The following is a 20259-nucleotide window of genomic DNA, read 5'->3' as shown; positions in this document are numbered from 1 at the left end:
CGATGTCATACAATGCTGGTGATGTCATACACTCTGCTGGTGATGTCATACACTCTGCTGGCGATGTCATACACTCTGCTGGCGATGTCATACACTCTGCTGGCGATGTCATACAATGCTGGTGATGTCACACACTCTGCTGGCGATGTCACACACTCTGCTGGTGATGTCACACACTCTGCTGGCGATGTCATACACTCTGCTGGTGATGTCATACACTCTGCTGGCGATGTCATACACTCTGCTGGCGATGTCATACAATGCTGGTGATGTCATACACTCTGCTGGTGATGTCATACACTCTGCTGGTGATGTCATACACTCTGCTGGCGATGTCATACACTCTGCTGGTGATGTCATACACTCTGCTGGCGATGTCATACACTCTGCTGGCGATGTCATACAATGCTGGTGATGTCATACACTCTGCTGGTGATGTCATACACTCTGCTGGTGATGTCATACACTCTGCTGGCGATGTCACACACTCTGCTGGTGATGTCACACACTCTGCTGACGATGTCATACACTCTGCTGGTGATGTCATACACTCTGCTGGTGATGTCATACACTCTGCTGGTGATGTCACACACTCTGCTGGTGATGTCATACACTCTGCTGGCGATGTCACACACTCTGCTGGCGATGTCACACACTCTGCTGGCGATGTCACACACTCTGCTGGTGATGTCACACACTCTGCTGGCGATGTCATACACTCTGCTGGTGATGTCACACACTCTGCTGGCGATGTCATACACTCTGCTGGCGATGTCATACACTCTGCTGGCGATGTCATACAATGCTGGTGATGTCATACACTCTGCTGGTGATGTCATACACTCTGCTGGTGATGTCATACACTCTGCTGGTGATGTCATACAATGCTGGTGATGTCATACACTCTGCTGGTGATGTCACACACTCTGCTGGTGATGTCACACACTGCTGGTGATGTCACACACTGCTGGGGACGTCACACACTCTGCTGGCGATGTCACACACTCTGCTGGCGATGTCACACACTCTGCTGGCGATGTCACACACTCTGCTGGCGATGTCATACACTCTGCTGGCGATGTCATACACTCTGCTGGCGATGTCATACAATGCTGGTGATGTCATACACTCTGCTGGTGATGTCATACACTCTGCTGGTGATGTCATACACTCTGCTGGTGATGTCATACAATGCTGGTGATGTCATACACTCTGCTGGTGATGTCACACACTCTGCTGGTGATGTCACACACTGCTGGTGATGTCACACACTGCTGGGGACGTCACACACTCTGCTGGCGATGTCACACACTCTGCTGGCGATGTCACACACTCTGCTGGTGATGTCACACACTCTGCTGGCGATGTCATACACTCTGCTGGCGATGTCAGACACTCTGCTGGCGATGTCATACACTCTGCTGGTGATGTCACACACTCTGCTGGCGATGTCACACACTCTGCTGGCGATGTCACACACTCTGCTGGCGATGTCATACACTCTGCTGGCGATGTCATACAATGCTGGTGATGTCATACACTCTGCTGGTGATGTCATACACTCTGCTGGTGATGTCATACACTCTGCTGGCGATGTCATACACTCTGCTGGCGATGTCATACAATGCTGGTGATGTCATACACTCTGCTGGTGATGTCATACACTCTGCTGGTGATGTCATACACTCTGCTGGCGATGTCACACACTCTGCTGGTGATGTCACACACTCTGCTGGCGATGTCATACACTCTGCTGGTGATGTCATACACTCTGCTGGTGATGTCACACACTCTGCTGGTGATGTCACACACTCTGCTGGTGATGTCACACACTCTGCTGGCGATGTCATACAATGCTGGTGATGTCATACACTCTGCTGGTGATGTCATACACTCTGCTGGCGATGTCATACAATGCTGGTGATGTCATACACTCTGCTGGTGATGTCATACACTCTGCTGGTGATGTCATACACTCTGCTGGTGATGTCATACAATGCTGGTGATGTCACACACTCTGCTGGTGATGTCACACACTGCTGGTGATGTCACACACTGCTGGGGACGTCACACACTCTGCTGGCGATGTCACACACTCTGCTGGCGATGTCACACACTCTGCTGGGGACGTCACACACTCTGCTGGCGATGTCACACACTCTGCTGGCGATGTCACACACTCTGCTGGCGATGTCACACACTCTGCTGGTGATGTCACACACTCTGCTGGCGATGTCACACACTCTGCTGGTGATGTCATACACTCTGCTGGCGATGTCATACACTCTGCTGGTGATGTCATACACTCTGCTGGAGATGTCATACTCTGCTGGTGATGTCATACACTCTGCTGGCGATGTCATACACTCTGCTGGCGATGTCATACACTCTGCTGGTGATGTCATACACTCTGCTGGTGATGTCAGACTCTAACACACAGTCCCATGTAAATAACATCCCTCCCTCCCTCCAGTCTTCGCTCACATACAGTCCCATGTAAATAACATCCCTCCCTCCAGTCTTCGCTCACATACAGTCCCATGTAAATCCCGTGTTCCCTCTATAGCACACATGTAGATGAGTCAGTGCAGTAAGGACTTGGTGACGTCAGGATCACGTGATACCGGAAGCCTAAAAGTGAAACTGTGCACATGCCAATGTGCCGCAGACGGTACCCTATTACTATGGTAACGGTTCTGGGTAGATCCCCTTCTTACATGTCATGTGACCATTTGGCATTAGAAGGTCCGTACGGCGCATGGACGCTAGCTTTCCCTCTCTACTGTGCCTGACGTTTTCCCGCGTTTCACGGGGTCACGTGTCTAGGTAATAGAGCGCAATAGACCTCGCCGCTTTCTTTGGCATCGCGCCTATCAGGGTCACGTGACCAGTGTGTGTGACGCAGAGAGGATCCTGGACTGGAGGAATGAAGAGTAAGTGACCGGAGATCCAGACAGCAGGGGGAGCAGTGTGTGTGTGCAGGCAGCAGGGGGAGCAGTGTGTGTGTGCAGGCAGCAGGGGGAGCAGTGTGTGTGTGCAGGCAGCAGGGGGAGCAGTGTGTGTGTGCAGGGGGAGCAGTGTGTGTGCGCAGGCAGCAGGGGGAGCAGTGTGTGTGTGCAGGCAGCAGGGGGAGCAGTGTGTGTGTGCAGGCAGCAGGGGGAGCAGTGTGTGTGTGCAGGGGGAGCAGTGTGTATGCGTGCAGGCAGCAGAAGACCACCAGGGGTGGGGGCAGGGGGTTTGCATCCATAAGGCCTCTTTCACACTTGCGTTGTCCGGATCCGTCGTGCACTCCGCTTGCCAGAATTACACGTCGGATCCGGAAAAACGCAAGTGAACTGAAAGCATTTGAAGACGGAACCGTCTTCCAAATGCGTTCAGTGTTACTATGGCACCCAGGACGCTATTAAAGTCCTGGTTGCCATAGTGGGAGCGGGGGAGCGGTATACTTACCGTCCGTGCGGCTCCCGGGGCGCTCCAGAATGACGTCAGAGCGTCCCATGCGCATGGATGACGTGGTCCATGTGATCACGTCACCCATGCGCGTGGGGCGCCCTGACGTCACTCAGAAGCGCCCCGGGAGCCGCACGGACGGTAAGTATACTGCTCCCCCGCTCCCCGCTCCGCTTTACCATGGCTGTCAGGACTTTAGCGTCCCGGCAGCCATGGTAACCATTCAGAAAAAGCTAAACGTCGGATCCGGCAATGCGCCGAAACGACGTTTAGCTTAAGGCCGGATCCGGATCAATGCCTTTCAATGGGCATTAATTCCGGATCCGGCCTTGCGGCAAGTGTTCCGGATTTTTGACCGGAGCAAAAAGCTCCGTCCCGGAACTGAAGATATCCTGATGCATCTTGAACGGATTTCTCTCCATTCAGAATGCATTAGGATAATCCTGATCAGGATTCTTCCGGCATAGAGCCCCGACGGCGGAACTCTATGCCGGAAGACAATAACGCAAGTGTGAAAGAGCCCTAAGACTGGTCTCCTCATCCTCCCATCCGTCCCAATGTTACACAGTAACCAAACCCTTCTATGAAATGTTACACGTTCTCCCTAATAAAACCTTTTCTAATATACTTTATTAATAAATTTTGTATTTTTCTTAGTATTTTTCCTCCCTAAAGATCACCGTTCCCTGTGTGCTTAATAATAATAATAATAATAATAGTTTTCTGTACACTGCTGACAGCTCGGCGGTGTACGGAGTACACGTTTTTCAATGAGTCCACAGCGCACGGAGTACAGGCGGGAGCGCACACTGCTGCCCGTGCCCCCTAGAGAATTACTCCCCCTGGCATAGCACATGTATACTCTGTAAGGCCTCATGCAGACATACTTGGACCACGGTCCGTGAAAACCTGCCTGCCATCCTGCTGAGTGCAGGAGCGCACGGCGCCATTGGTTGCTATGACGCTGTGCGCTTCATGCCGCCGCTGCTGTACAGTAATACACTGTGGTCCACGTATGTGTGCATGAGGCCTAACCATGTACTATGCCAGGATGAGCGGAGCAGGCAGAAGCAGGATCCCGCCCCCCCTAATCCTGGCACAGTACACGGTTACAGAGTATACATCTGCTATGCCAGGGCTTAGTAATTCTCCGGGGGGCACGGGCAGCAATGTGTGCTCCTGCCCGTAGTCCGTACACCGCCATTAGAAAAACTTTTATTAGGGCATTTGGGACATCTTATTAAAATTTGATACAAAGGTTTAGTTACTCGTTAAGTAGCGGTGGCCTCCAGTAGTAACATGGACCTAATGTGGAGTTATTCCCCCAAGTCCTCAGGTGACCTTTCTGTTCCTCGTTAGACTGTTGAAAGACTAGCAGAAACGTCACCTGAGAACTTGGGGGGACTAACTCCACATTCGTTTCTTTTCACTATTGGAGTGCTGCTTCTACTTGATAGCAGGGGTGGAAGACTAATATATCCCATTGTCCTCAGCAATATATGTCCCCTCCTTTGTATGCTAGGAGTAGTAGTCCATTATAATCGGTGACTCTATACTTCATGTAAGATCTTCTTCCTAATGGGATTTTACCCTCAATCTTCTATGTTTCTCCTTAGGTACAGGACTCGCAGATGAAGTCTCCACCAATGACCCAGCAAGCATGGAGAAGGACAGATACCACGTGGCTACAACAATATTAGACCTCACCCTTGAGATCTTCTCCTTGATAACAGGAGAGGTAAGAGTCTCACATGACATCACTCTTATCTCTAGTAATAAACCAGGTAAATGTCTGGAAAGGTGGAGACTTCTTAGAATCTCTGTAGTGATCGGCGTCTCCTCATACACAGGATTACACAGTAGTGAAGAAGTCGTCTGATGAGTGTGTGACATCTCGTACGTCAAGAGGACGGAGCAGGACCCAGAACCTCATCACAGAGCCTCCACCTCATTCACTGATACATGAGCAGAAGATCCTAGAACTTACCAACAGGATCACGGACCTGCTGAGCGGAGAGGTGAGCGCTGCTGGAAATGCTGGGACATTATACAATAACGCCAAAGGAGGTGTCTGGTAATGATTGTATCATTGTGTTGTCAGGTTCCTATAAGGTGTCAGGATGTTGCTGTCTATTTCTCTATGGAGGAGTTGGAGTATTTAAAAGGACAGAAGAACGTCATGATGGAGAAGGACAGAAACCACATGGCTACAAGGATATTAGACCTCACCCGAGTGATCATCTCCTTGATAACTGGAGAGGTGAGAGTCTCACATGACATCACTCTTATCTCTAGTAATAAACCAGGTAAATGTCTGGAAAGGTGGAGGCTTCTTAGAATCTCTGTAGTGATCGGCGTCTCCTCATACACAGGATTACACAGTAGTGAAGAAGTCGTCTGATGAGTGTGTGACACCTCGTGCGTCAAGAGGACGGAAAAAGACCCAGAGACCCGTCACCGAGCCTCCACCTCATTCACTGATACATGAGCAGAAGATCCTAGAACTTACCAACAGGATCTCTAATCTACTGAGCGGAGAGGTGAGCGCTGCTGGGACATTATATAATAACACCAAGGGAGGTGTCTGGTAATGACTGTATCATTGTGTTGTCAGGTTCCTATAAGGTGTCAGGATGTCGTTGTCTATTTCTCCCTGGAGGAGTGGGAGTATTTAGAAGGACACAAGGATATATACAAGGACCTCATGATGGAGAATCACCAGCTCATCACATCACTGTGTAAGAGGAGACCTTCCAGATTATAGAGGAGAGATCAGGTTTAGGGGTCACCTAGACTCACCCCTCATCTGATCATCACATATAGACAATGTATTCAGTATTTGTGTATATTTCCTGTAGATGGATCCAGTCAGAGAAATCCACCAGAGAGATGTCCCAGTCCTCTGCATTCCCCGGACTGTCCAGAAGAAGAGCAGAATAACTCACTGGATCATCAGGACACCACGATGGAAAATCATCAGACCCTCACATCACCGGGTAAGAGGAGACCTTCCTGATTTTAAAGAGGACCTTTCACCTGTTCTAACATTACAATATCAATACCTGGCACTGTACGGCATGTTCACTAGATATGATATCGTAATTTTTTTTCTGTGCCTTCGTGCCCCCCGTTCTGTTTTGGCGCCCTGTACCCTAATCAGTAGCATCGATACCAGGAGAAGGAGACAGCAGCTTTTCTCAGCAGGGGTCTTCTTCTCTGTGGCTGTGAGCTGTCCAATCACAGCGGACTGTGTCACAGCCAATGAGACAAAAACAGCTCACCTTCTCATGGCTGTGACACGGTCCGCTTCAAGTGGATCCCGTCGCAGCCAGGGAGGAGGAGACGCCCCCTGAGAAAAACTGCCGTCTCATCCTCCTTGTACCGATGCTATTGATTAGCACACAGTGCGCCAAAACAGAACGGGCGGGGGGACAACAGAGGAGCAGATCAGAAAAAAAATATTACTGTTATCACCTGTAGTAAACATGCCCCTACAGTGCCAGGTATCGATCTTGTAATGTCAGAACAGGTGAAAGGACCTCTTTAAAGGAGAGTCCAGGTTTAGGGTCACCTCTCCTCTGATCATCAGATATAGACAATGTATTCAGTCTCTGTGTGTATTTCCTATAGATGAATCCAGTCAGAGAAATCCACACGAGAGATGTCCTAGTCCTCTATGTCCCCAGGACTGTCCAGATGAAGAGCAGAATAACTCGCTGGATCATCAGGACATCACGATGGAAAATCATCAGTCCCTCACATCACCAGGTAAGAGGAGACCTTCCTGATTATAGAGGAGAGTCCAGGTTTGAGGATTTCCTATACTCACACCTCATATGATCATCACATTTAGAAAATGTATTCGTTCACTGTGTGTATTACCTGTAGATCGTTCCAGTCAGAAAAATCCACCCGAGAGATGTCCTAGTCCTCTATGTCCCCAGGACTGTCCAGAGGAAGAGCAGAATGTCCCACTAGATCATCAGGACATCATGATGGAAAATCACCAGCCCCTCACATCACCAGGTAAGAGGAGACCTTCCTAATTATAGAGGGGAGTCCAGGTTTGGGGGGTAATCTAGACTAACCCCTCGTTTGATCATCAGATATAGACAATGTATTCAGTCACTGTGTATGTTTCCTATAGATGGATCCAGTCAGAGATATTCACCAGACAGATGTCCAGAGGAAGAGCAGGATAACTCGCTGGATCATCAGGACATCACGATGGAGAATCATCAGTCCCTCACATCACCGGGTAAGAAGAGACCTTCCTGATTATAGTGGAAAGTCCAGGTTTGAGGATACTCACCCCTCATCTGATCATCACATATAGACAATGTATTCAGTCACTGTGTGTATTCTTTATAGATGGATCCAGTCAGAGAAATCCACCAGAGAGATGTCCCAGTCGTCTATATTCCCAGGACTGTCCAGGGGAGAAGCAGAATGTCCCAGCGGGTCATCCGGTAGGTGTAACTCAGATTTCAGTAGATCCTCTATAGAATAATGTAGTGAAGTTTTCTATTAGAAATTGAATTAATTTCCGGTCTGATTCCAACGAATTGGTTGGAAATTCGGGTTTGAATAAATCCAGGCTCCAATTGGCCTGAAAATTGTTGTTTGACACTTTTTGTGTTGTTCTAGGACTGTTTACAGACACATTTGTCGGGTATATAAAGCAAATGCTATATAAAGTAAATATACACTGCTCAAAAAAACACTTAAACAACACACTGTAATTCCAAGTCAATCGCACTTCTGTGAAATCAAACTGTCCACTTAGGAAGCAACACTGAGTGACAATCAATTTCACATGCTTTTGTGCAAATGGGATAGACAACAGGTGTAAATTATAGGCAATTAGCAAGACACCCCCAATAAAGGAGTGGTTCTGCAGGTGGTGACCACAGATCACTTCTCAGTTCCTATGCTTCCTGGCTGATGTTTTGGTCACTTTTGAATGCTGGCGGTGCTTTCACTCTAGTGGTAGCATGAGACGGAGTCTACAACCCACACAAGTGGCTCAGGTAGTGCAGCTTATCCAGGATGGCACATCAATGCGAGCTGTGGCAAGAAGGTTTGCTGTGTCTGTCAGCGTAGTTTCCAGAGCATGGAGGCGCTACCAGGAGACAGGCCAGTACATCAGGAGACGTGGAGGAGGCCGTAGGAGGGCAACAACCCAGCAGCAGGACCGCTACCCTCGCCTTTGTGCAAGGAGGAACAGGAGGAGCACTGCCAGAGCCCCGCAAAATGACCTCCAGCAGGCCACAAATGTGCATGTGTCTGCTCAAACGGTCAGAAACAGACTCTATGAGGGTCCGACGTCCACAGGTGGGGGTTGTGCTTACAGCCCAACACCATGCATGACATTTGCCATTTGCCAGAGAACACCAAGATTGGCAAATTCGCCACTGGTGCCCTGTGCTCTTCACAGATGAAAGCAGGTTCACACTGAGCACATGAGACAGACGTGACAGAGTCTGGAGACGCCGTGGAGAACGTTCTGCTGCCTGCAACATCCTCCAGCATGACCGGTTTGGCATTGGGTCAGTAATGGTGTGGGGTGGCATTTCTTTGGAGGGCCGCACATCCCTCCATGTGCTCGCCAGAGGTAGCCTGACTGCCATTAGGTACCGAGATGAGATCCTCAGCCCCCTAGTGAGACCATATGCTGGTGCGGTTGGCCCTGGGTTCCTCCTAATGCAAGACAATCCTAGACCTCATGTGGCTGGAGTGTGTCAGCAGTTCCTGCAAGACGAAGGCATTGATGCTATGGACTGGCCCGCCTGTTCCCCAGACCTGAATCCAATTGAGCACATCTGGGACATCATGTCTCGCTCTATCCACCAACGTCACATTGCACCACAGACTGTCCAGGAGTTGGCAGATGCTTTAGTCCAGGTCTGGGAGGAGATCCCTCAGGAGACCGTCCGCCACCTCATCAGGAGCATGCACAGGCGTTGTAGGGAGGTCATACAGGCACATGGAGGCCGCACACACTACTGAGCCTCATTTTGACTTGTTTTAAGGACATTAAAGTTGGATCAGCCTGTAGTGTGTTTTTCCACTTTAATTTTGAGTGTGACTCCAAATCCAGACCTCCATGGGTTGAAAAATTTGATTTCCATTTTTTTATTTTTGTGTGATTTTGTTGTCGGCACATTCAACTATGTAAAGAACAAAGTATTTCAGAAGAATATTTAATTAACTCAGATCTAGGATGTGTTATTTTTGTGTTCCCTTTATTTTTTTGAGCAGTGTATACAGTACAGACCAAAAGTTTGGACACACCTTCTCATTCAAAGAGTTTTCTTTATTTTCATGACTATGAAAATTGTAGATTCACACTGAAGGCATCAAAACTATGAATTAACACATGTGGAATTATATACATAACAAACAAGTGTGAAACAACTGAAAATATGTCATATTCTAGGTTCTTCAAAGTAGCCACCTTTTGCTTTGATTACTGCTTTGCACACTCTTGGCATTCTCTTGATGAGCTTCAAGAGGTAGTCCCCTGAAATGGTCTTCACTTCACAGGTGTGCCCTGTCAGGTTTAATAAGTGGGATTTCTTGCCTTATAAATGGGGTTGGGACCATCAGTTGCATTGAGGAGAAGTCAGGTGGATACACAGCTGATAGTCCTACTGAATAGACTGTTAGAATTTGTATTATGGCAAGAAAAAAGCAGCTAAGTAAAGAAAAACGAGTGGCCATCATTACTTTAAGAAATGAAGGTCAGTCAGTCAGCCGAAAAATTGGGAAAACTTTGAAAGTAAGGGCTTTTTGACCATGAAGGAGAGTGATGGGGTGCTGCGCCAGATGACCTGGCCTCCACAGTCACCGGACCTGAACCCAATCGAGATGGTTTGGGGTGAGCTGGACCGCAGAGTGAAGGCAAAAGGGCCAACAAGTGCTAAGCATCTCTGGGAACTCCTTCAAGACTGTTGGGAGACCATATCAGGGGACTAGCTCTTGAAGCTCATCAAGAGAATGCCAAGAGTGTGCAAAGCAGTAATCAAAGCAAAAGGTGGCTACTTTGAAGAACCTAGAATATGACATATTATCAGTTGTTTCACACTTGTTTGTTATGTATATAATTCCACATGTGTTAATTCATAGTTTTGATGCCTTCATAGTCATGAAAATAAAGAAATCTCTTTGAATGAGAATGTGTGTCCAAACTTTTGGTCTGTACTGTATATTTAACGGATCAAAAGAAAAATTGTGCAAATGACATTGATCCGCAAGGTGGATCAATGTCGAGATCCTAATTATTTTGTGCAATCACTAAAACAGGGTACAAGCATCTATGCAAAAATATAAATGGTTTATTATACAATAGTTTATAATACAATCAAAAATTAATCAACGTAAATTTCAATAATATACAATGATATGCAGTACTCAGAATTCGCCACCTTATGATGCCAACAAAACACTACTCAACCAACACAAGAATATTATGCAATACGGCTTTAAAATTGTGAGAGAAGAAAATGACAGACACGAGCCCTTGCTCTTCCCAAAATGATGACCAATCTCAGATAATGGTAGTATTGCAGCAAAACGTATAAATTATTGGCTTGATATCAAACTAGGGAATATAAAGATTCCCAACAGAGAGTTTCTCCAATATTATCCCCTTTATTCAGTTATATGCATCGTAACTGAAATCAGAGAAAATACTGATGTAGCAACCAACATTACACGTCCGCAAATGAGCGGGTATCTGGCTAAGTATCAAGCCAATTAATTTAGATCAATACTACAGAAAACAAAAATATACATTACCCAAGGGTCAAGTGATGTGCAGAGTCTTTTGGGCAGTCAGCTCTCAAGAGTTTTTCCAAATCTTTCTCCAGAGATCTCCCTTTCTTTCTTTGTTTTTCTTTCTGTCCTTTTTTTTTTTTTTTTTTTTTTTTATCAGTTTTTCCCCCTCCCCTCCATGACGGCACCTTACTTGGAGATTATCCTCCTCCTCCAGCCAGGCAGGGACAGGAAGGTTCAAAAGGGCCCGCCTCCTCACTCATCTTCAGTGTCTTCCTGTCCCTGCCAGGCGGAGGATAGGAACTACCTTTGCGCTCCGGTCGGGAGCTATCGCAGGTGCATTGCGCCAGCCACGGGCTTACCTTGGGCAAGTAAGTCAGTTTTCACGGAGTGCCTGCCGCGGTCCTTTTCGTCTAAAACTTGCGCGCGCCAGCGCGTAGTGGCAGGCTGCGGCACCCGGACACTCAAAGGAGCACTTCCGGGTTCTAGGCCGTCCGCTGCTCGAGATTCTCGGCTCCGGCGGGTGACGTCATCCGGGGGCCTAATAGTGGTGGCTTGAGAGTTGCCGGCCTGGATGACGTCGGAGGTCCTGGGAAGACTTCCGGCCATACGTCTTTTAAAAAACTGGCGCCCTGGTCAAGTCGGATGTCGGCCTCTGACCAGAGAAGTTTCAAGCATTTCTGCAGCCTCAGCCATCCACAGATATGGATCCGGAGGAAGCTATGGACCAACCTGTAGCAGTGAGTGACATCCAGGTTGTGAGTATGGAATGCTGCTTGCACATGCTGTTAATAGGCCTTTCTCATCTTTTCCCCCTTTTGTATGGAAGAGTGACAGACATTTCTGTGAAACCTAAAATAGCGCAGAAATCTAAAATTCTTAGATGTCGCGTATGTTCTGTTAAACTCCCCGAAAATCATACTAAAAAACTTTGTGAAAAATGCATTGATAACATTGTCAGGGAAGAAGTCCCGTCTTTAAGACAGGAACTGCAGGGTCTGATTTAAACAAGAAATAAAATCCAATATTTTGGATTTTTCTCCAGCCGCTAGCGTACCATCAACATCAAAACAGGGGTCCAGGAAAAAAAAATCACCCTTAAAAACCTCCACATCTTCTTCCGATGTTTCTTCGGATAGCGATGAGAGTAGTAGTAATTCTGAATCTGATGGCGATTTTAAAAATTACTTATTTTCATCTGACGATATAAACGATCTATTGAAAGCGGTCAGGGATACCATGGAAATTAAAGAAGAAAAAATACATAGATCCGCCCAGGATAGAATGTTTTCAGTATTAGAAACCAAGAAAAAAAGGGTATTTCCGGTACACAAAAATCTACAGTCTCTTATTTTGAGGGAGTGGAAAAATCCAGACAGGAAAGTTTTCCTACCCCGAACAATTAGGAAAAGGCTTCCCTTCGACGAAGAAGAATTATCCCCGTTCTTAAATTGTCCTAAAATTGATGCATCACTCTCCAAACTGGCTAAGGGTTCTTCCTTACCGTTTGAAGATACAGGATCATTACGTGATCCTATGGATAAAAAAGTGGATGCTAACCTTAAAAGAACCTGGGATGCGGTCGCGGCTTTATTTAAACCTAATATCGCGGCCACATCCGTAGCTAGATCCCTAAAAAGTTGGCTGGAAAAACTGGATACATTATTAAAATCCAATACCCCATACGAAAACTTTGCTGACTCCTTCCCTCTCTTATTAAAAGCCGTAGATTTTTTGTCAGACACAACAGCGGATTCCGTTAGGCTGACCGCAACTTTGGCTAAAAGCCTGGTCTGGAGACACAGGTTCCAAGGCAAAATTATGCAACATCCCGTTTTATGGTAACCTTCTCTTTGGTCAGGAGTTAGCTAAAATTCTAGAGAAAGCCTCTGATTCCAAAAAGAGCTTCCCAGAGGATAAAAAGAAAAGGAAAACAATTTTTTTTCGTCCCCAAAAAAAGGGTAGTTTTCAAAATAAAAGGAGTAAAACAGAAAACTGGAGATCGGGAAAACAGAAAGGTTTTATGTTCTCTCCCCGTTCTGAGGAATCTTCCAAAAAATGACGCCAGAGCCCTAGTGGGGGAAGACTGGGAAGATTCGTGGAGTGCTGGGAAAAATACTCAGGCAGCCGCTGGTTATTAAATACCCTCCACAAAGGGTACAGTATTCCCTTTGTCAAGAGTCCCCCCTCTCTATTTGTTCAAACTCCAGTTCAGAGCTCGGAACATCTTCAGCTTTGCATGGAGCAAGAAATCGAACTGCTAGTTCAGATGAACGTTTTAGTTCCGGTACCAACGGATCAAGTCGGTCTGGGCTGTTATTCCAGGGTTTTTTTGGTAAAAAAACCAAACGGGAAAATGCGTCTCATCATAAATATGAAAATCGAATACGAGAAATTCAAGATGGAATCTATAAAAACCACGGTCAAAGTTTTACAAGAAGGGGCGTTTCTAGCATCCATAGATTTAAAAGATGCGTATTTTCACGTACCCATTCATCCAGAGTCACAACTTTTCTTGAGAATAGCAGTGTGGATCCAAGGGCATCTAAAACATTTCCAGTTTCAAGCACTACCATTTGGGATAACAACTGCCCCCAGGCTTTTTACGAAAATTATGCTAGAGGCGATAACCCCTCTGAGAAAGGAGAAAGTAATGATAGTTCCATACCTGGACGACCTTTTGATAGTGGGGGACTCCCAGAAAGACCTAGAAACCAATCTATCCAAAACGATAGACAGACTGGAGGAACTGGGTAGGATTTTAAATCGGGAGAAGTCTCACTTAGTTCCCACACAAAAAATAGTTTTTTGGGGAATTTTCATAGACTCAGTGAGCCAAAAATGCTTTTTTACCAGTAGAGAAGATCACAAAAATACAATCCCAAGTAAAACAATTCAGACAACAAAAATCCCACACCATAAGACAAACTATGGCCCTGTATCTCGGCAGTAAAGTGGGCGCAAATACATTCCCGTCCTCTTCAGACATCTATGTTAAAAATATGGAACCGGAAACAGGATTCCCTTTACAGACTAATAACGATTCCGGATCACATTCTGTCCTCACTAAAATGGTGGGAATTAAGTTCAAACCTGCAAAAGGGAGTACCGTGGATAGTGAGAGATCAGTTGATCCTCACCATGGATGCCAGTCTGTGGGGCTGGGGAGCACATCTCCAAGCATTGTCGGCCCAAGGGGAGTGGTCCCTGTAGCGGAGAGGTAGCACGATCCACAAGGTCTCCGCTGGTAGACAGGAAAAGCAGGCAATGATCCAAATAGGCCGGTACAGCATACAATCCTTCTGTCGGGATTCGAACCCGTGACCAGCCACATCCCAGGCGGTAGCCCTGCTTACTAGGCTACCGTCCTCTCTGGACATTCCTCCCTGAAGCCTATTAGTTAACCTCAGTCTTGCCAAGCCTTGCTCATTACCCTTGATTCCCCACACCTGGTACTTCCCTATATAAGTCCAGCCCCTTGCACTCCAGTTTGCTGATTATTGAGCTCCTGAGCCTTGATCAAGCTTCTCCTCATCTGCTGCTCTTGCTACTGCTGGAAGTCCACTGCTGACCAGGAATTGCCTACCGACTACTCTTCTGCTTTGTCCCTACCTACTGAACTGCCTCCACCGTTGCCACCCGGATTGTCTGACCACGCTTACTGCCGCCTTCCCTGACCCACCGCCTGCCTACCGACTACCCCTCTGCCAGACTTCCTGCACCTACTACCTGCCTGCGGTCCTTGCCACTGGGCTCCACTCCTACCTCCAGCAAGCGGTCCTCTGACTCAGGTGAGCCTGTAGGACTGTTACACCTTCCCTCCCAAGAACTGTAACGGAACGCCTAGCACCCCGACCGGGTACCTCCCTCGATAGATGCTCCTAGTGCTTCCAGAGGACTCCAAGCACTCCACCTGACACCGTCAGCACTGCAGACCCCACGAACCGCCGAAGCTTGGTGGAGGTCTCGCCGTCTCCTACCCACCCTGGACCTATGACAAGGCTCCAGGCTCCAGTGGGTGAACCTCTCCTAAATCCAGAGACAGGAACCAGGAGCAAGCTCTTACAAGAGCTAGGAGTTATAGCCAGGGGAGTATACAGCGTATAGCAATCCCCATACACATGAGACGAGGCTCTATGTTGAATGTAAAACAGGAACGCTTTATTGAGGGCTACCCGCCCGTATTTATGCAGCTCCCCATCTGGTGCACACGCCCCTAGTGGACCAGAAGGAAGACTGCGACACAGGACAGATATGCAGCAACTCAGGATGCACAGACACAACACATCCCCACAATGCATCATGGTTTCCTCCTCTCTGCCCTGGAGACACCCGAGGAGTAATCCAATTATCTCTCAGGACAAAGGGAAATTGTCAATACACATGTGGGAACAACAGGACAGAAATCACCACCCAAACACACAATGTCACACCCCCACAGCAAACACAGACATTTAACATATTCCCAGATAGCTCAAGTCTGAGTGCATATCATTAGGTGAATGGCACTCAGAATACACAAATACAATACAATTAGCTATCTGGGTGCCCTCACATAACAACATACAATTGCATGAATGCTGGCGGTTTCCATGCCGCCAGCATAGGAACTTTACAGCCCACCTGAACCATATTACACAAAACATATATACGCTTGGTTCTTTAAAGTGGTATACACATATGCAATAACATCGTACATACAGGAATGACAATATACAGTGCCTGGGTTTGCCACAGTCCCAATCCCAGAAAAAATACTCATCAAATCACCGGGAACTTCTGGCGGTGTGGGGGGCTCTAAGTTACTTCTCAGAGGAGTTAAAGGGTTCCAATGTACAAATAAGATCCGACAACAAGACGGTGGTAGCATATATAAACCACCAGGGAGGAACGAAAAGCAAGCAACTACAAGCCCTATCCAACAAAATTTTCTTGTGGGCAGAGGAGAATCTCCTCTCCCTATCAGCGTTTTTTTTAAACGGGACGCAAAACATCCAAGCGGATTTCCTCAGCCGCAGGAAATTAGATCCGGGGGAGTGGAGTTTAAAAGAGGAAATTTTTCAAACCTTAACACAAAAATGGGGTCTTCCCCAGATAGACCTTTTCGCAAACAAGATAAATGCGAAATTACCAACTTACTTTTCCCTAGATCCAAGGTATCCGAGAAGTGCAGGAACAGATGCACTGGCTCTTCCTTGGAATTTCCAACTGGCATATTGTTTCCCACCTTCTGCCTCTGATTCCAAGGGTTCTCAGAAAAATAAAAGACAGGACCAACGTAATTCTAATTGTTCCCAACTGGCCGAGGAGATCTTGGTTTCCTCTCCTGGCAAAAATGTCCACGGAGGAACCATGGATTCTACCCTGGTCAGAAGACCTCTTAAGTCAAGGGCCGGTTCTTCACCCAAAGACGCAATGTCTGCACCTCTCGGCTTGGATCCTGAAAGGGCAGTCTTAAAATCTAAGGGTCTATCTGACAGTGTAATCAATACCATGCTAGCCAGCAAAAAAGAAGTCACTAATAGAATTTACCGTAAAATCTGGAACAGATATGTTTCCTGGTGCTCAGAAAATCTTTCTAACTCAGCGGGGAGTATTTTGTCTATTCTAGACTTTCTCCAAGAAGGCTTTAATAAGGGTTTAAAACCTAGCACTCTTAGAGCACAAATTTCAGCATTAAGCGCCTATTTAGATGAAAAAATAGCATCTAACCGTGGAACATTCGCTTTATGAAGGGAACCGACAGGCTCAGATATCAGAGCCTTAAAACAGTATTCTTAGTGGCCATTACTTCTGCACGTAGGGTTAATGAGATACAGGCCTTCTCGGTTAAAAAACCCTTCATGATGATCAGGGATGACAGAATAGTTCTAAGATTCGACGATTCCTTTCTACCTAAGGTGGTCTCTGAGTTCCATAGGATGGAGAAGGTGGTTCTTCCCTCATTCTGTGAAAATCCCAGATCTAAAAAAGAAGTCTTTCACACTTTGGATGTCAGAAGGTGTGTTCTGAAATATATATCGGAAACTAAAGATTGGAGAAAATCTAATAACCTCTTTATCCAATTCTTAGGGGGTAGGAAAGGATTTTAAGTGTCCAAACCTTCTATTGCACGCTGGCTAAAATCGGCCATCTCAGAAGCTTACATAGCAATAGGAGAACGACCCCCGGTAAATATCAAGGCTCATTCTACAAGGCCAATATCGACTTCATGGGCGGAAGAAGCATCCGCTTCCTTGGATCAAATCTGTAGGGCAGCAACCTGGTAGAGTCCTCATACCTTTTGTAAAACACTATAGGATAGATATTGATTCTAAAATAAATTCTATCCTACGGTAGGAAAGTTTTACAAGCAGTTGTCCCTCCCTAATTGATTGATTAATCTGTTAGTTCTCCAAGTAAGGTGCCGTCATGGAGGGGAAAAGTTGAATTAGTCTTACCGGTAATTCCTTTTTCGCGAATTCTCCATGACGGCACCGCTTATATTCCCCCCCCCCCCCCAAAAAAAGACTAGTTATGAAATAATTGGTCTAGAGTTATATGTATGCGATTTAATATGCATAACAGAGAATAGTTAAGTAACTGGTGAAGGTTACGAATGAGTGTGTAAGTTTAGGGCCTGTCAAGTCCAGAAGACACTGAAGATGAGTGAGGAGGCGGTCCCTTTTGAACCTTCCTGTCCCTGCCTGGCTCGAGGAGGAGGATAATCTCCAAGTAAGGTGCCGTCATGGAGGATTCGCGAAAAAGGAATTACCGGTAAGACTAATTCAACTTTTCCCCTCCATGACGGCACCTTACTTGGAGAACTAACAGATTAATCAATCAATTAGGGAGGGACAACTGCTTGTAAAACTTTTTTATCTGGTTTCTTAACCCAAAACTTATCAGATGAACACACCTTCCTAGTTTGGAACTTTTCAATCATTGTTGGATAGGCGTGTGCATTAATAAGGAACGTGATGTCATAATACTACCCAGAATGCACTTTTGCTACTGGTGTAGTATTAACTGCTCATATCTAGGTGGCACTGTTATATAAGCAATAAGCATCATACCATTAAGGGTTAACTCGTACATGCCTGATATTATTAATACTACACACCTGTGTATCAGAGCCAAGGGACAAACTTTGATATATGAATGTATACTTTGAGGAACATCTAGACCAGCGTTTCTTAACCTAGGGGTCGCGACCCCTTTGGGGGTCGATCGGCCCTTTCCAGGGGGTCATCTGAGGCTTCCTATTGTGGGTCGCCCGCACAACGGCAGCGGCCCCTTATCCTCGCGCACAGGAAGTGATGTCCTATCACTGCCTGTGCTTGAAGGAGCCTGACGTCTGGACGGGTAAGTCGGGCCGCCTGTCTGCTGAGGTCCGAGTTTTTTCGTTAATGACACCGCCCATGATGCACCACTGCCACCAATGATTTAATTGAGCCTGGCTAATTTTATTTTAATTATTTGGCTGAGCAAGGCTTAATTTATTTGGGGGGACATGAAGCACCGCTGATTTATTTATTTGGGGGACCCTGAGCACTTCTGATTTATTTATTTGGGGGACCCTGAGCACCATTGATTTATTTATTTGGGGGAAACCTGATGCACCACTGATTTATTTATTTGGGGGTACCCTGAGCACCAGTGATTTATTTTTTATTTTTTGGGGGGGGGGTACTGTGAGCACCACTGAGTTATTTATTTGAGGGGTACTGTGTGCACCACTGATTTATTTTTTAGGGGGTATTTGTTGTTTATTATTTATTTTAAAGTTATTTATTTGGTTTACAAATATTTAGTATTTATGCTAAAGTTCTGTGGTTATGAATGAATACTTGTGTATTTGAATTAACATTTGGTGTATTGGTGTCTGTGCGTGTTTTTGGTGGGTCATCATAACAGTAGCAAAATTAGTTATGACGTAGCAAGGAAAAAAATGTAATGGTTGGGGGTCACCACAACATGAGGAACTGTATTAAGGGGTCACGGCTTTAGAAAGGTTGAGAACCACTGATCTAGACAATTCTCACATTGTGGAATTCATGTTCAGATAAGAAATACAATGAAGCCTCTAAGTCTGCAGGTGTTGTGTATCTTCTAACTGTCTAAATGTATAATAGATTGTTATAACAACACTAGCTCTTTGAACGGCGCAGTAATCTTCCCATGGACTTACTTCGGCCTACATGAAAATCCATACAAAATAGTGAATATAAATAGCCACCTTTTGCTTTGATTACTGCTTTGCACACTCTTGGCATTCTCTTGATGAGCTTCAAGAGGTAGTCCCCTGAAATGGTCTTCCAACAGTCTTGAAGGAGTTCCCAGAGATGCTTAGCACTTGTTGGCCCTTTTGCCTTCACTCTGCGGTCCAGCTCACCCCAAACCATCTCGATTGGGTTCAGGTCCGGTGACTGTGGAGGCCAGGTCATCTGGCGCAGCACCCCATCACTCTCCTTCATGGTCAAATAGCCCTTACTTTCAAAGTTTTCCCAATTTTTCAGCTGACTGACTGACCTTCATTTCTTAAAGTAATGATGGCCACTCGTTTTTCTTTACTTAGCTGCTTTTTTCTTGCCATAATACAAATTCTAACAGTCTATTCACTAGGACTATCAGCTGTGTATCCACCTGACTTCTCCTCAACGCAACTGATGGTCCCAACCCCATTTATAAGGCAAGAAATCCCACTTATTAAACCTGACAGGGCACACCTGTGAAGTGAAGACCATTTCAGGGGACTACCTCTTGAAGCTCATCAAGAGAATGGCAAGAGTGTGCAAAGCAGTAATCAAAGCAAAAGGTGGCTACTTTGAAGAACCTAGAATATGACATATTTTCAGTTGTTTCACACTTGTTTGTTATGTATAGAATTCCACATGTGTTAATTCATAGTTTTGATGCTTTCAGTGTGAATCTACAATTTTCATAGTCGTGAAAATAAAGAAAACTCTTTGAATGAGAAGGTGTGTCCAAACTTTTGGTCTGTACTGTGTATATATATGTATATGTATGTATGTATGTATGTATGTGTGTGTA

The 20259-nt window shown here is 46.1% G+C and overlaps 1 protein-coding gene across 1 annotated transcript in view; it reads left to right on the top strand.

Annotated features, from left to right (window-relative positions):
* Positions 1 to 20259, top strand: part of LOC120996578 — a 625207-nt gene that overhangs the window by 584124 nt on the left and 20824 nt on the right. The window contains exons 6-10 of the mRNA XM_040426578.1: positions 6309 to 6446; positions 7081 to 7218; positions 7339 to 7476; positions 7598 to 7708; positions 7822 to 7919. Of these exons, the coding sequence (XP_040282512.1) occupies positions 6309 to 6446; positions 7081 to 7218; positions 7339 to 7476; positions 7598 to 7708; positions 7822 to 7919 (623 nt within the window). The remainder of the gene's footprint in view (positions 1 to 6308; positions 6447 to 7080; positions 7219 to 7338; positions 7477 to 7597; positions 7709 to 7821; positions 7920 to 20259) is intronic.

The sequence above is a fragment of the Bufo bufo genome, chromosome 3 (assembly GCF_905171765.1).
Source record: "Bufo bufo chromosome 3, aBufBuf1.1, whole genome shotgun sequence".
Classification (NCBI taxonomy): Eukaryota; Metazoa; Chordata; class Amphibia; order Anura; family Bufonidae; genus Bufo; species Bufo bufo.
This window is presented reverse-complemented; position numbering and strand designations above follow the sequence as displayed.